Raw genomic sequence first — 16,262 nt, forward strand, 5'->3', positions numbered from 1 at the left:
CAGACCTGCGTTCTATCGCTCTCACCAATGCGATTCATCGACAATTTCCCCTCCACGGCTGCTTGACCTTCCAGAACGCGTATATTGCAAGGAACACCCGTCCTCCTGCCGCGGTTCAACACAACTGTGGGATGGTTGAAGGCTCCGGCGATTCCTGAGCGGACGCGGCGAGGACGACGTCTGAAGGCAACAAAAGAAATGCAAGAATGGGTATGGATAGGATAGCAAGGACAAGGAATGACAAGCGCGACTCAAAAACACATGTAGAGAAACAACAGCATCGTGCACTGTGCGGGAGGCGGTGCGCGGCGCGGTGGTGAAGATTCAAGAAGAGTGCCGCGCTGCGCTGCCAGCACACTTGGGCTTTGATGAGACCAACCAGGGGCATCCGCACACCGGTGTCTCTACGGAGCGGAGCGAAGCGTGCTTTTTTCACCCAATGCCACACCACACGCAACGCACTCGAAGTGTGCACGTCTGTACCTAAGGCTGTACCCAACGACAATCTCATAAAGTACCTATATCTCTGAATGACTCGCTCCACCACCATTGAGAATACTGCACTGCACTCTACCCATGCACTTTCGTTAACGCGTGTCTACTTCCCTCCCTCGTCTTGCTTCTCTCCCTCTATCCTGATGCCTCTTATCTCGGCGCCTCCCATCGCAGTCTTTCCGGCAGTTGCAGGCGAGGCCGGAAGTCTCAGCGCGTCAAGACTACTGATTCCGAGGCCCTCGTCACTCTTCATGCCCTTCAACCAGTCGACGTCAAGTGCAAATCCGCCAGACTCTCCACTCATTGCTGCATATGCACCGTCTTCCAAAGACCAGACATCGCCTGCTGCATCAAGATTGATCAAGCTTTCAAAGTCTGGCTCGAATTCGGTCCCAGCAATGTTTGCAGCCAGGCTGTGCAGACCTTCGATGCCAGAATCCGCAGCATGACTGTGTCCATCTGAGTCCGGAGGTGTGCTCGCAAGATATGAGCTTAGTTTCTGCGCCATGTCATCATCTGTCATGACACTGTCGTTATTCATGCTATGCCGCAGCCCTTCTTTGAGCTTTGCATTCTCACTGTCCGGTGGAGGTGTGAGGGTGGCACTGCCAGCGCTTACAATCTGTCTCTCGCTTCCCTCGACCAGATGCAATCTCCTCCCAGCATCGACAAGCCCTTGAGCGCTCGTGATGACGTTCCTCGGCTCCTTGACTTCATCCGTTTTCTGCGGCAGCACGATCTCGGCCTTACGAATTGCCGCTTCCAGGAAGGCAGTGCTGTAATCCGCTGCTGCATAAATGTCTCGCAATTTGCCCATAACTTGCATGCATTGACAGAAGCCTTGTAGGCTGCCCCTTCGAGTGCCTTCGTCTGGAGCCTTGATGTCCAGGAGGTGAATGATGATCGCAGGTAGAAGTGTTGTGATTCCTGTGGTCGGAAGGAATCGAACCATATCGAGATTGAACAGCCTGTATGCAATACTGGTGATCTCACTAGCCGCGAGACGGACAGCCTTGCGTGAGTGGTCCAATTGCTCGCTGACTTGCGGCCGTGGCGGCAAAGCAGTGTTGGGAAGAACTTGCGGGCGATGGAGCGCTGACAGAGTTGCATAATAGATCATGTGAAGCAGACTCCGGTTGAGCACCATGCTCTCGTTCCCAGAGTCGACATCATTCCAGTTGGGTACAACGTATTTGGCTTCTTCCGGTAGCTCGTCTCGCCACTGCTGAAGTTCGCGGTCACAGGTCTGGACCTCGTTAGTTTCGGGATCCCGAGCTCTTGCCACTAGATGCACCGTGGTCTTGGTACTGCCCTCTTCACTCAAAACGCCGTGGTTATTGTTGAGGACAGAATATTGCACAGAGAGCACATGGCTCATGCAGATGCAAAGCTTGGCTTTCTCAATGCACATGATGGCAAGCTGCTTCTGCATCTCACGATCTCGAAGAATCTTGCAGTCTGCTGGGATGCATGAAGGGCCTTCTGGGAGGACCCCGTCTTCAAAATCGCTAGGCTCCATCATTGGCACGTCGAAATCGGCATTTTTAATCCTAGTCGGTCGACGCATGCCAAGAGCAACGAGGCGATCACGCATATAGGTTGACCACCAGATACGCTTCCACAATTTCTTTCTGTTCGAGTCCATCGCTGCCGATTTATCAGGATTCCGATGCAGGCCAATGGTGTGCGATAATGAGACTGCGATGCCCATCCAATGGTGGCTGTCCTTCTGATCATCGGGCGTTTCGTACCAGTAGGTCATCAGGAGGAGAGACTGGATGAGGCTAATGCGATCAATCTCGATATCGAAGTCGTACAGGAGTCTGGTCTTGGTGAAAAATGCTCGTCGAGCCTCCCTTCGTGTAGCATACCCTGCTGCTTTCAGATATCGAATATCGACTGTTGCGATGGCTGAGAACATGATTGCTTGGAATAACAGCAAGCTGACAGGTGCCGACCCATCGTTTCGATCAATCGTGGAAACAAGATCGTGGATATTCAACAGGGGCATAAAAGGGTGGACAAACTCGACATAATTTCGCAGAAGCTCGTCTCTAAGCTGTTGTGATGGGATCTGCAAAGCGCCTTTCTTCTCCAGATACATGATGTCTTCTGGATCCAGCTTCGACGGGAGTGGTTTGATGTACATGGGCAAGCTGTACGTTGGCTGTACAGGTGGTGCCAGACCCAAATTCGGAAGCAGTGGCGTCGGATCCGGTACTGCTGGTTTTTGTCCCAGTCGCTGCAGGTTCATGAGCATGTCGGGCGTGTACATTGATGGTCTTGCTGTATCGTTGGAGATAGACATGCTTCTGCCCAGGTCCTGGTCTGTCATCAAGATCAGCGATGTTTATGGTTGGAATAAAGCTCGAGCTACTCACACAAAGAATGCGGTACATGCTCGGAGCTGATGGTGCTCCTGCGCAATGGTTCATACGGAGGTTGGGCCTTCATCGGAAAGCTCGGTGGGTTGTATGCATTCAGACCACTTTTGCTGGTGTGAGTTGAAGTCTCGATGCCATTGGTCGTCCATTTCCTGATGCGTTAACGATTAGTTTTGCGATGCTTTCGCGGGGATGAAGGCAAAATAGGAGAGTTGACTGACTTCTTGCGCTTGCTTTCGGATACAATGCACTCGACCTCATCCAGTCTGCAATTGGTGCACGGCGGGCCATGCTCCACCACGTTGCAGCGCACTTTGCGCGCGCGACAGCACTGGCATGCTTTCGAGGCCCTTCTTTTCACGCTCTTGGCTGGTCGCATGCCATTCGTCTTTAAGCCGGCCTCGGTGGATGTGCGCTTGTTGCTTGCAGGAAGCTGGCTCTGCACGTCTACGGTGTCCGAGGGCGAGGAAGAAACTTCAGACATGGCCTGCTCTGCCATGGCGATGGAGCCCATGTCTGCCAGCAATGGCAGATAGAGAGGGACAGAAAGTACAGTGTAGGTGAGGTGAGAGCAGAAGACAGAATGTGAGAAATGATGAGAGGCGCCAAACCTTCCAAGTTCTTGCGTGAGCCGGTGGGGCATGGTGTGGATGATATAGCGGAAGCTGGGAGCGCGCGAGTTATCTCCGCAAAGACGCTGCTCTAGCGGCGACGGTGCATGGCGCGCCGCGCGCGTGAGAAAGCCTGGCCGCTCTCAGGTGGTGGGAGATGCGGCAGACTTGCTCGGCAGCTCGGCTCATTACCTACATTCGCGCATGGTGGCAGCAGGGATCGCGGCCGTTCCCCTCTCTCTGTACCGCTGTACCTTGATGCAGTGCACTGAGTGCGGTAGAGAGCTGTGTCCTCGCTGTCTTCACCTTCTGTGTGAGTGGCGGCAGTCACAGTCGCATCCGCAGTCAGTCGCGCTCGAGGAACCCCAAAAGCGCGAGAGGAGTGTTTCTTCATTCACACGCATTACTGCGGGGCCCCGGTTCCGACCGTCGAAACGAGCGACCCACAAAAAGATCCGAACGCGCGAACCCTTTTCAAGTAGCAGCGCAGCGCAGCCCTGTGATGAGTGTTCTCACTCAAGCCAAGCGTGAATGTCGAATCGCTCATTCTCGACTCGCCGCCGGCTAGTTACTGTATCCCCTTATCGAATTCCTGGACCAAGTCCGACGAACTGCTGTATAAGATTAGAGCGATCTGGTTAGCCGAATACGATTTGCATAAGTTGGTATCGACGTATATTATTGTATAAAGATCCCACAACAATCCTAGATTGGCCGACGAACGCCCCGAGCGGAAGAGTTTCTACAGGGGATCGTACCTCCATATTCCATAATCCATTCACCCCCCAGGGCAAGACGCCACCATTCTCTTCTGTCGAATCCCGCACCCAGCTCCGTTCTCCGGATCGTCTTCGTATTGCAGGCTTGCAGCATGTACAGTACATGGTTGTGTTTGCCGCAGCTTGCTCCGAGAAGGACTGGCGCAGGACGCAAAAAATCATAATCCCAACAGTGGGGTCTGTGCGCATCGACTCGATTATGAATCCCCAGAGCTGATTATGCCACTGGCACTGCTGCGAATTCTGCCTTGCTGGCAGTGCTGCTCTAAGCGAGACCCGCGCACTCCATTTTCCGGGGTTGCTGACTCCACATTTCGCGTCTGAGAAATCGTGGGGCACCCACCCACAGCCTCTTTGACTGCGTCAAGGGACTCGGGCAAGACACGTCAATTGAACCGATCATGCGCAAATTAATCACGCAAATATACAACAATTATTGCGGGATGGCAGCCATTGGATCTGTCCCGCGGACCAAAGGACTACCTAGACTTCACGCGCCAAAGCCCTGAACCAAGCTGGAACCTAATCGCTGATGGGTGCAAGCCAACGGGAAGAGTCGAATCGCTCGACTAGCTCTGGTCGATCGGACATATGCAACGTGCTAACTAACGGCAATGTCAGAATTTCAGAAAGGGTCCTCTATGCACAGGACACATGATGAGAAATCATGCTGCTCACTTGAGGAAGCGCTCGATGCACCATCCTGCGCTACCTATGCAGGCGGGTAACAATCTCTCAAGCTCTCTCTCTCACATCTAAGATCCCGCAAAATCTAGCTTCCGTTGAAATCAATGGACATGTGAAGCTATTCCGTGAAGAATATTGATGACTATGACTGATCTGTGTTTACATGATGTTAGGCCCAGCGCCTTCGACACACGGATACCGAGAACCTCCTTTCAATCGCGCTTCAGACTCTGCTGCTCCATCCTTATTCGCTCGATTCGAGGAAGCGATGTGAGAACACTTGGCCATACTAACTCGTAGTCATCAGCTTTCTCGTTTAGGCAATGTCGGAGCCACTACAAGTTCCCGACACAACACATTAGCAAAGATTCTCACATACAAAGAACCATACCGTTTGGTGTACTTACGATGCCCCATACAATGTAGAAATAGGCTCCTAACCCAGTCATGAGATGCCACCATCCGTGGCCCTCAAGTAACAAACCCCAAGGTAGGCCGACTTCGTGTCTCCAGCTTCTGATTTTGGAACAGTAGACATTGTCGAGGTTCCAAATACCAAATCCGCCCAAGAAGAGTGTAAGACCGACCGCGATGAGTATCCACATCCGGCGCAAGATCTCTACATCCCTCTCGTCTTTCAGCCGTTCGGCCGCTCTTGTACCTGGCGTGACAGAACTGTCCTGTTGCAACCTTTGGTGCTCTAGATGCCTGCCTCTGAAATATGGTCGAATGTCCCGTTCCATGATGTACATGGATCTGAAGAGTACAATCGCAGTGAGGATTGCATAGGCGTTTTGGTGGAACGAAGGGTCCTGCAGGTAATGGTAATAGAGGGTGACGAAGATCGCAAGCGCGGCGACCCCGATTGCAAGCGCAATCTTGAAGCCCATCGGTCTCTTGTGTTCGAACGTCGCCCAGAACATGAGACATGTCGTATAAATCATTGATAACTCGTCCACCAGCTGCATCGGGTATTTCAGTGTTGAATGAAACGCTAGGCTGCCTGAGCCCACGATGAGATAGCCAAAAAATGTGACGAAGAAAATGAAGTCATGGCCGTGGCGTAGACAATTGTGCATGCCCTTAAACGCAAGGTAAACAAACAGGAGATTGGTCAAACTGTTGACGATCTCCGCTGAATACCTGGTGGCATAATAATTCTACTCACCACTTAGTGACAGTCCGGACGAGCGTCGCTCCACTGCGCTCTACGCACTAGCCATACTATCATACCTCTTCGCACCAGTCTATAGTCGATGTGATCGGAGTCCAATATCCATCCTCATCCCCGGCCGGAGGGTAGGCGATCGAAGGCAGCCAGGATGGCATGCCGAGTCTCGGCAGATGCGGTTGGGTGCTGGATTCGGATGAGTGGAGAGTCCTTGGCTAGTAGCGAGAAAAGGGTGCTGCGCGTGCTCGCTATGCAGCTGTACGGTACTCCGCGAATGTAACGGGCGGTAGCAGCAGTGATCATCGAATGCAGGTTGCCTGTGAATGTCGCGAGAAATGCAGCCAAATATTCACTGATGACGCGACGTCAGTGGGACCAGGTTTCAGGCAGCCGCCAGCCGCCGACTTCCAGTCGCTTCACCTTCCGTGTTCGGTTCCCGCTTGGCATTCTCCATCGCGCGTTTGTTCATTACTGTATTCACAACATATTTGAATCGTCCGTCGTCTTGCCGCCATGTCCATACCCAACGAGAAGCTGCAGCAGGTGTGTATCATTTCCGTGCTCTTTCTGTTTGGCTGTCGCTGACGCAATGAGGCAAGTTGTTGCAAGAAATCGAGCAAAAGGCCGCTTTTGCACAGCAGCAGCTGGCTATTGTTCGCTCGCAGATCGCCTCGAAAAACCGCGAGAAGCGTTTGTTGCAGTTGTCGGACACAGAACTGGATGTGTTGCCAAAGGAGACGCCGGTATATGATGGGGTTGGAAAGATGTAAGGAGATCCCCACCACGTCAACATACATTACCCATAGTCATAGCCGGAGCAGGCCTCGGCTAACCCACCACACTGGATCACAGGTTCGTCTTAACCTCCATTGAAGACGTCAAGAAGCGACAGTCGAAGGAGGCCACAAATGTAAAAGCCGAGCTCGAGAACCTGGAGAAAAAGCTTCATTACCTGGAGACCACCCTCTCCAACTCACAGCAGCACATGGAGGCCATATTCAAGCGAGGAGGCTGAAGGAGGCCGCTACGTCGATTGAGGTGATATGCTTTGCATTAAGTTATGCTCCAAGCTGGCATGGGCCGAGTTGTCATAAGCCTGTGCTCTATCGAGAAGCACTTCTATGACCAAGCTTAACCACACGCCAGGTAGGCAGCATCCGTGCCTATGCGTCAAAGGTTCGATGCCATGGATGAGGACATGCGAACATGGAATCATTAACATGAAAGATAGCCTGCCCTCGACCTTGTGGCTCTCCAGACGCAGAGTCGAGGAAAAGCTGCCAGCGGGATTCCTCCGGAGCGCTGCGAACCCAGGATAGTATCAGTGTCAATCCAGACATGGCATAAGGATGGAATATCTCTTAGAAATGGTGATTGGAACCCGCAATTCCTTCCTTTTCATTTATGGACAGCTTCTTTCACTGGCCTACTTTGGCATCTCCGGAACTATTCGATTGGCCGTGCTAGCGACCCTGAGCACAATACTTCTTTTGTACCAGCGTCGTGTCACGCGAAAGAAACAATACAGCCAGCTCTGAAGCAGTTGTCCACGAATTCACAAACCTGGCAGCAGCGTGATTGACCAAATGAGTGCAGCGAATCGATCTGCGTGATGTTCACAGCAAGCGGCAACTTCGTAGTCGCTTTCAGCGATGTGAAAAACGCGTGTAAAGCATGCACCAGGCAGCTGGAAGCCAACATCGATCTGGAGCAACTCAGGAATCAATGGGAGGTGTAGTATCGCTAAGCAATTTTCGCATTTCAAATGTGTACAAACATGCCGCTTCTGTCTGAGCCGTGGAGCAGACGCAGCTTTATCATCTTCCTTTCAGCCATCCATTGCATATCCGAGACGCCGGTGTCCTCTCCCATCGGCCGATTTTCTGTGCCTGTTCTCTCTCTATCGCTGATTTTCTGTGCTCTTCCTGTACCGGCTTCGCACCAGGCTTCATAATTCATAATTCATGCTTCGTAGTCGCGCCTTCATTCGGATAGGTCGTGGGAATCAATGTCTCCACCACTCCTAGAGACAATTAGAATCACACCGTACATTGTGAAATAAGACGAGGATTTGTATAATGACTTACACGAACTTCTCCAACAGCCATGTTTGCCACGTCAGCTCCCACTGTGGCGCCGAAGCCACATGCTGCAGCTTCCAAAACTTTTCCGCCATACATGCGGACGTAATGGTGTGATTCGTGCTTGCGAGCTTCGTAGTGAAAGACATCTCTGTCCTGGCTCGGCGTGTCTTTGTCGGATGGCGCGGTCGAGAAGTTTGGGGCTTGGGTCGACATTTTTCGGGATAGGGCGACTTTCGATCTTTGCTGTCGCCGTCCCTTGCAGTACTGTATGTCAAAGTGGAAGTCAATGTCAAGAAGTTGATGACAAGGCTCGAGGCAAGCTCAAGCTCGAGCTCGCGCGCAAGCCTTCTTCCCCCTGCATTGAATGACGTGCAGCCGCAGCGTTCTTTCCGCAGTCACAACAACTGGCAACACATCAATGGAGCAGCAAGGTGAACATTGCGCAAATCCACGCTTACGCGGTCATGTTCCGAGAGCCCTTCGCATGGAAGAGCTGCACAGTGCTCACCAAATGAAGTGGTTAAAAGCTCTGCCGCCAATGCCGACCAAGGATACCGAGCGGGCAGCTCCAGAATCCAGCCGGACGCACAGTAGCAGCCCTCTTGAAGCATCTTACGAGGTATTATTCACTTTTCAAGACTCGTGGATGTGACTCAATATAGCAACTTCAAAATGGAAGGACCAGGATATCTTGCCGTTGCAATCCAGCCGGGCGCAGACACAGATGAAGCAGCATTTCACGAGTGGTACAACACTGAACACGGACCACTGCGAATTCGGCTACCATTCATTCAGACTGGCGATCGATACAGAGCACTCGATGGACAGAAGCCGGAATGGTCCGCTGTATACGATGTGTCTGACTTGTCAAGTCTGAACAAGCGTATCTACACACGGTTGCGGGAAGAGAGATCGCGGCGAGAAAAGGCTGTAATGGGAACGTTTGAATCTTTGGACCGCAAGATCTATAGTTTGATATCTGCCCGTGGCGAGAACAAGTCTCCAGCTCCAGCTCCAGCTCCAGCTCCAGTGACTGTTGCTGTTTCCTTCGGGGTACAGGAAGTCGACCTGGATGCAATTCAAAAATTCTACCAGGACGAGCACATAGGTATGCTGTCCAAGATCCCGGGCTGGATTCGTACAAGAACTTTCAAGATGTTGGTCGGAGGCATCAGTGGCATGCCGCCTTCTGGTCAGGTCGAATGTCTAGCAGTTCACGACTACGAAGCGGACAACGGACTTGAAGGTCCAGAGCACCAGGCAGCCAGATCCACCTCCTGGGCGGCGGAAATCCGGTCGAAGCTTCTCTGGCAAGATCGAAGGATATGGTCACACTATCACACCTTTGATCCTTCTTGGGTCGAAGAGCCGATTTCCACCGTCATCACAACTGACGGTGCAGAGCTTCGTTACCAACTGGAAGGGAATCCGGCAGATCCTGTAATCGTTTGTGTCAATTCAATCATGACCAATCTGCATATTTGGGACGACGTTGCTCGAGCCTTGATTCGAGGCGTCAATGGCAAGATGTATCGCGTTCTGAGATATAACTCCCGCGGGTACTCTCAACAGGTGGAAAGGATGAATCAGACGACTTTCGACATTCTCGCAGACGACCTCGAATATCTACTCGATAGGCTCAACATCCAGAAGGCACATGCTATCCTTGGCGTCAGCATGGGTGGTGTTACCTCAATAAACTTTGCTATCCGTCATTCAGATATGCTCGAGAAGTTTGTGGCCTGTGACTGTAATGTCGCCTCGAGTCCAGCAAACAGTCAAGCCTGGTGTGAGCGAGTGGAGCTCGCGAGATCGAAAGGGATGGCTGAATTGGCAGATGTCACGGTGAAGCGATGGTTCACGCCAGAGAACCATGAGTCACCCAACGCCAAGAAAGTAATGCCTATGGTGGCTCAAGCAGATATCGAAGGCTTTGAACAGAACACGTTTGCGTTGAGCAACTACGACTTGAAGCCTCATTTAGGCGGTATCAAAGTGCCAGGTCTCCTGGTTGCTGGTGAAGGTGACGGCAAGATTCCAGAAGCCATGCAAAAGTTTGGAATACCAAACACGGTTTTCAAGTCCATTCCAAAGGCAGGCCATCTGCCATTCCTAGAAAACCACGACGCTTTTATGGAGGTTCTGGCAGGATTCCTATAGCTTATCGATAAACTCCATTTAGGCAGCGCTAAGGCACCGTTTCAGGCACCATCCTGCCATGAGGATGCCTGTACTTAAACCTCCCCATCATCTGGTCTACTTTGTTCTCTTGGTTCTGTTAAACATCTCAAAATTCTTGACGTTCTCATCTCCACGCTTTGATCATCAGCGAGAAAGAGCTCGATCAACAACCATGACACTTCAAAGCTTTCCTTCCGAACTCGTCGAGGCCATATGCCTTTGGCTCAATGCTCAAGATATTGGCAATCTTCGTTTGACTTGCCATGCAATGAGATCGAAAGCAACACAGGATCACTACCAGTCGTTCTTCGTCAAGCAGCGGATCAGCTTTTCTGAAGAGAAGCTCGGAGCATTTGTAGAATTAACCAAATCTCAAGACTCGCCAGTTTCTTTGGTCGAAGAACTTACCATCGTTGGAGATGTCACCAACCCGATGATGCTAGAGAAAGTCATTGCGAAGGGTAGCAAGGTCATGACCAAACAACAAGGAGTTTTCACCACCAGTACCGAGCATCACCTCAGCGAAGCAGAGCTCGTCGACGCTCGCGAGAATCTGGAAATCCTGACACGACGACAGAAGGAACAACATGACTTGCGACGCACGGGAAGGGATGTCGAGCTGCTTGCTGAAGCTTTGAAGAACCTCTGTGGGCGAAGCTTAAGGCTGATAACACTTGAGGTCTGTGTATATGAGGAAGATGCTTCGAAAGGCGAGCCACCTGTTGCCGGTGGAAACTGGAGACCAGTAAGTGACGCTCTCGCTCGGGGGTCTTCGCTAATGAAGCAATTTGCTAATCTTCGCATCTTCCACGCTCAGATCTGGACTCGCGCAGCAGAAGTCCTTGAAACCACCATCTCTGCCTTGGCCAGGAGTCAATTCCCTCTACCACCCGAGCTCGATGCGTTCAGTGAGCTCAGACGCTGTGCAGTGCCATGTGACAAGATTGGAAGGACGATATTCCACGACGAAACATTTCAAGCAGCTTTCCACAGCCTCACAGCCTTCTCCATCAGCATATCAAACAGAATCCTAAACCAACTCGAAGACGACACGCCAGATTTGAGAATGCGAAACAACCCCGATGGATCTCCCATCAATCCTCTCATTCCCGTCGTCCCATCTCACGACCCGGAAGTCCTGCGAGCACAAGCTGCAGACGAATCCAATTTTACCGGCCTTCCAAGACTTCTCAACCTCTGCGCTAACCTCGAGAAGCTCGATTTACACTTTTATGTTCTGCGCACACCAGGTTTACAGCAACAGGAGCTCCATCTCGACCAGATTTTCCATCACATAGCCAAAACTACCGCGCTCACTCGGCTCCACAGCATGCGATTGAGGGGTTTCCATTTGCACATGTCCGATCTGCTCCCATTTATCCAGGCTTCACCAATCCGCATGCTTGTGTTGCAGAACCTGTACCTCGAGTCTGGCACTTGGCAGCCGCTCTTCGATCACTGTACAGCCGATGGTAGCGCTCTGGAGTTCTTATTCTTCGATGACTTGTTCGAGGGTCATAAGCTCTTGTACTTCGCTGGCGAAGGTGATGGGAAGCCGAAGTTTGAGACCTTGTGTGGAACGCAGGGGAAGAATACGTTGGTCAGAAGGAAGAAGGAAGAAGTTGGTCGTGGAATCAGCTATCATTTCGCGACCGAGAGGCCATACGGCAGTCCGGAATGTTGGATGTGGAATCAGGCAAGGACGAGGGAGTATGGACCTCCCCAGGGATTCTGAAAAATGTGACAGCGAACGAGCTGGAAGCTACAGGAGAGAGCTTTATCCTAATGGAATGATGATAGCAGTTTTCGGGTTTCGCATCTGTAGTTTCCTTAGCCGCATCGTACAAGACCATGATAGGCTGCCTCTAAGCCGAACGCCAGGCTCAATGCATTTCTCGATTCCCAGACATGTACAGTAGGAGGAGCAGGAGCGATCTAGACAGCGTCCCCGCGCATTTTTCTGAAGAAGTCCATCACACCTGTGAAGACGACCAGGAGGATACCACCACCTGGACCCAGTCTCAGAACCTTAGGCGTGAAACCCTTGTACAAGGCACCGAATCCTTCTTCCTTCATGATCGTTCCAAGTGCTGGCCATGCCCAGCCATACTTTGGAACTCCACCCGGCACCTTCGGGCTGTTCTGTATTCTGCTCTTGGCAACATCCATTGGAGTGTTGAGAATCGTGCCCACCGTTCCACCAATGGTACCCGAGATAAGGTCGTTTCGCATTTGCACTGACTTGTCCTTGGTAGGGTTCGCAGGAAGGAGAGCACGGACCTGGAAAATGCAGCCAAAGTAGCCAGAATTCCACAGCACGTGTCGCCAGATGGTGGATTCGAGACCTTGGTACAGAGTCAGGAGACCTTCTTGCCGGACGATCTTGGCGAAGCAGTCTACCAGGCCGTTGTACTTGTGTGCTTGTGCCCTGTCTGTAACATCTTGTCAGCCTCGCTGGCCCAATGCAATGCCGCCAGCCTCTAGCATACCTTGTAACCTGATCTTGACCAGCTCGAATGGCACAACCACGAACGCTTCCGTGGCACCAGCCGATGCGCCGGTAAGGATGGAGAGCGACTGATTCATCTTCGCGATACCAAAGAGATTGCGATACACCTTGCCCCATTCGTCGTTGGCTGCGAACTTGGTGGCACGCTTCGGCGCTTCCATAAGAATAGGCGCACCGATTCCGCGGTACAATGTTGATGCGCTGCGAACGTGTCAGCTTTGTACAGACGCTCCGCTGTGCCATTGGAAGGCTTCATACCCTTCATTCGCGATGATCTTGCGGAAACAATCCCCCATGCCGGTGTAGAAGTCCTGGCCGGGCACAGGCACTTTGCCCTGGATCTGCCTGTGCACCAGTGGTGTTACTAAGTGCCGCATTGCAATGGCAATCCCCATATTGTATGAGAAGAATCCCTACACTCTTGTCTTGACCACATCGAGCGGGTACATGACCAGAATCTCAGAAACACCGGCAACGGCGCCAGCAGCGAACTGGTATATGAAGGGAAGCGGCTTATCGGTCGACATTTTGGCGAATTGGCGAGCTGAAGATGATCAAGGCAGTGTGCAAGGTGATTCCGTGGCCGGCAGCGGAAGTCAATGCGAGGTGAAGTTGACGGGGGGCAATAAATGAGTACCTTAAGAACGAGACGTCGAGACACTCGAAGTTCGAGAGTCGAGATCCATGTTTTGTGAAGGCCCGTCCGCCTCTCTAGCGAAACATTGTTGTGGAGGCTGAACTTTAAATTGACAGGGGCTTCATTCGCCGACGGAGACCCGCTTTCGTCTCGCCAGCCAATGACCACCGCCGACCCAGGTTCTTCTAAAACCTTTTACACAAAGAATACCATACCACACAGTAACATACATCAAGTTGACCGCTGAAACGAGACGATTCCGCTAGTACTAATATTTTCGCGATATAACGAGGCGCTACCTTACTATCGCTAAAATAAGTCCTACGACGCGTCCGATTAAAACAAACTAGCGACTAACAATACTAAAGATATACTAAACCGACCTAATTCAAGACAATACTATACTATTTATAAAGCACTATTGCGACATCGAAGTATAGTTAAAGGGCGAACCTAGAAAGAGTAGTAATACGGGTATAGGGTTACGAGAGGCTTAAACCTAATAGCGTAAAAGTATTTAATACTTGCTACGAAGAAACGGAAGATAAGTCGTCGTTACTACGACGACTATATCTCTAAACAAACAAAGGCAAGTAAATGTCTAAGACAAACAAGCCTATAGTGCGGTATACTATAATACTACCCTCCCTCTAAACCGCCGTAAGCTCCTATAAGGCGGCGAGGTCTATTAATAAGTGTCTATGTCTACTAGTATCCTCTAACTATTAAACAATGCGTCCGGGTATATCTATACAATTCTATAACTATACTCGATACTTTCTAAATAAATATATAAAGCGATAGCAATAACACCCTTATAAGCGCTCTCCGAATAGGAAGTAATAGGGGTTAAAGGTGCTCCTAACTAACTAGTAGTCGCAACTTAACACTTCCGTAACGTACGCCTAGCGGTCCTTATTAGACTAATTATTATACCGTAGCATACCTTAAGTCTAAGCTTATATCGTAGCTTTTAACCGATTATCGCACTATAGCGCGCCTTAGATTGTAATAAGAACGCCCTCGCTGCGTTATTTCCGCGTCGGCTAGACTTAGGGCGGCTCCTAAGGTGCCGTCTGTTTAAATAAGCGTCTCTTCTTCGATAGTGTTATTAAACTTCTAACTAGCCGGAGGTGTCTACTTCGGCGGTAGTCCTAGCGCTTATAGGTTCTTATAATAGAAGTCTGCTATAAGGTTATCTACTAAACCCTTTAAGTTAATATATAGTTCTATCGTAATAGCGCCTCTAGTCTATCTAACTATGTACTTTACGTTCTTCTTTGCTTTGCCTATCTAATCGCTATCTACTACCTCTTCTACGTAGAAACTCTAAGAACCGTTATTAGCTTCGATCGGCGGAGGCTTATAGTACTTCTAGCCTTCGAATAGTTCGGCGGAAGCGGGTCGTAGTAGGCTCGTATAGAAGACGTTATAGATGCGTAGGCTGTCTAGTAACTCGAGTTAGTAAACGTCGGCGGAGATAGCTTTAATAATCTTAAAAGGCCCTACGTTCTTATAGTTAAGCTTCTTACATAGGCGTATTGTCTTAATATTACGCGTATCTAGCCAAACCTTGTCCCCGACATTGTACTATAGTGCCGCTCTCCTAGCGGTGCTAGCGGCGTTATATCGAGCTCTAGTCGCTTCGAGATGCGTAGTATAGGTGTCTTAGATATCCTATATATATTTAGCGAATTGATCTGCGTAGGCCTTAGCAATCCGCTAATCTTGCGTTATAGCTGCCTTAGGTGCCTTATCTCTAGGTTTCATATATATCTCCGGGTAGCGGCTAAGAGTAGCATAGAACGGTAAGACTCTAGTCGCGCTAGACTATTAATTGTTAATAGCAAATTCTACTATTAGAAGCTACTAAACCTAGTTATCCTATATATAGTTAACGTATGCGCGTAGGTACTATTCTAGTCCTTTATTGCTGTTCTTAGACTAGCCGTCTATCTATAGATAGAATGCTATAGAGATCTTCTATTAGCTTCCTATACGGGCTATAAGTGTCTTCTAGAAGACACTTGTCTATTGCGATCCTCGATCTAATACGATACTACGGAAGAATCCGGTGTCTTTCTATACGTATCGTATAACGAGGTTAGCCGCAGTCTCTAGTATAAGATCTACTGCTAGCATAAAGTGTCTTCTCTTAGTCTTGCGGCATGTAAGGGTTAGTATATTGTTGTACTTAACTCCTTCCGTGCTATAGCTGTCTAGTAACTCGACGATGTAATCTAGTGCTACTTCTTAGTATACGCCTATCGGGATTAGAAGCTAGCGTAGACTTCCTTAATAAGCATTATTAAAAGCTATTAATCGTTTGCATATATAATATGCCTTGCACTATTTAGAGGTGTTAGTATACATGCCTAGCTAGTAGTAGACACGAGTTAACAACTCGTAGGTCTTGTCTCTGCCCGGGTGCCCTGCGACTAGTGCGTTATATACGTTGCTAAGGATTTCGCTACGGAGGTTATATAGTACGTATATCTACCCTTAAATCTTAATTAGTTTATTAACTAGCTTACAATTAGAGAGACTAATGTTAGCTGTATTAATCTTCTAGGGAAGCCTAGTAGCCTTAGAGGCTTTAGCTTCTTTAATAGCGTACGCGAATTCATCCTTATCGTATACGGCTGCGATAAGTTCTTCGATCGAGACTTCGTTCGTAGAAAGGTAGGCAATTGTAGCTCGGTATTAGTCTATTACCGTAGTGCT

At 50.1% G+C, this 16,262-nt stretch overlaps 6 protein-coding genes across 6 annotated transcripts; 3 read left to right on the forward strand and 3 right to left on the reverse strand.

Moving 5' to 3' along the window:
* Window positions 1-934: 934 nt before the first annotated feature.
* MYCFIDRAFT_95483 (uncharacterized protein) lies at window positions 935-3,363 on the reverse strand (the record flags this gene model as incomplete). Its single annotated transcript, XM_007923239.1, has 3 exons — window positions 935-2,823; window positions 2,877-3,031; window positions 3,101-3,363. Coding segments are annotated over 3 exons (2,307 nt in total), but the record flags the coding sequence as incomplete, so codon positions are not given.
* Window positions 3,364-4,427: 1,064 nt separating this feature from the next.
* MYCFIDRAFT_71385 (uncharacterized protein) lies at window positions 4,428-6,404 on the reverse strand (the record flags this gene model as incomplete). Its single annotated transcript, XM_007922129.1, has 4 exons — window positions 6,190-6,404; window positions 5,364-6,116; window positions 5,247-5,291; window positions 4,428-4,448 (listed from the first exon to the last, which is right to left on the reverse strand). The coding sequence occupies exons 1-4, from the start codon at window positions 6,283-6,285 to the stop codon at window positions 4,428-4,430; spliced, it is 915 nt and encodes a 304-aa protein (XP_007920320.1). The 5' UTR covers window positions 6,286-6,404.
* Window positions 6,405-6,723: 319 nt separating this feature from the next.
* Window positions 6,724-7,142, forward strand: MYCFIDRAFT_127178 (uncharacterized protein; the record flags this gene model as incomplete). The annotated part of the gene is made up of 2 exons (XM_007923240.1): window positions 6,724-6,893; window positions 6,980-7,142. Coding segments are annotated over 2 exons (333 nt in total), but the record flags the coding sequence as incomplete, so codon positions are not given.
* Window positions 7,143-8,637: 1,495 nt separating this feature from the next.
* Window positions 8,638-10,371, forward strand: MYCFIDRAFT_213258 (uncharacterized protein; the record flags this gene model as incomplete). The annotated part of the gene is made up of 1 exon (XM_007923241.1): window positions 8,638-10,371. Exon 1 carries the CDS (start codon window positions 8,884-8,886, stop codon window positions 10,369-10,371), a length of 1,488 nt encoding a protein of 495 aa, XP_007921432.1. The 5' UTR covers window positions 8,638-8,883.
* Window positions 10,372-10,564: 193 nt separating this feature from the next.
* MYCFIDRAFT_27361 (uncharacterized protein) lies at window positions 10,565-12,127 on the forward strand (the record flags this gene model as incomplete). The annotated part of the gene is made up of 3 exons (XM_007921622.1): window positions 10,565-10,813; window positions 10,904-11,137; window positions 11,210-12,127. 3 exons carry the CDS (start codon window positions 10,565-10,567, stop codon window positions 12,125-12,127), a joined length of 1,401 nt encoding a protein of 466 aa, XP_007919813.1.
* A 126-nt stretch (window positions 12,128-12,253) lies between these two features.
* On the reverse strand, window positions 12,254-13,556 carry MYCFIDRAFT_55343 (uncharacterized protein). The gene is made up of 4 exons (XM_007921953.1): window positions 13,319-13,556; window positions 13,160-13,246; window positions 12,882-13,102; window positions 12,254-12,824 (listed from the first exon to the last, which is right to left on the reverse strand). Exons 1-4 carry the CDS (start codon window positions 13,426-13,428, stop codon window positions 12,328-12,330), a joined length of 915 nt encoding a protein of 304 aa, XP_007920144.1. The 5' UTR covers window positions 13,429-13,556; the 3' UTR covers window positions 12,254-12,327.
* Between the last annotated feature and the right edge of the window lie 2,706 nt (window positions 13,557-16,262).

Source organism: Pseudocercospora fijiensis, assembly GCF_000340215.1.
Source record: "Pseudocercospora fijiensis CIRAD86 unplaced genomic scaffold MYCFIscaffold_1, whole genome shotgun sequence".
Taxonomy (NCBI): domain Eukaryota; kingdom Fungi; phylum Ascomycota; class Dothideomycetes; order Mycosphaerellales; family Mycosphaerellaceae; genus Pseudocercospora; species Pseudocercospora fijiensis.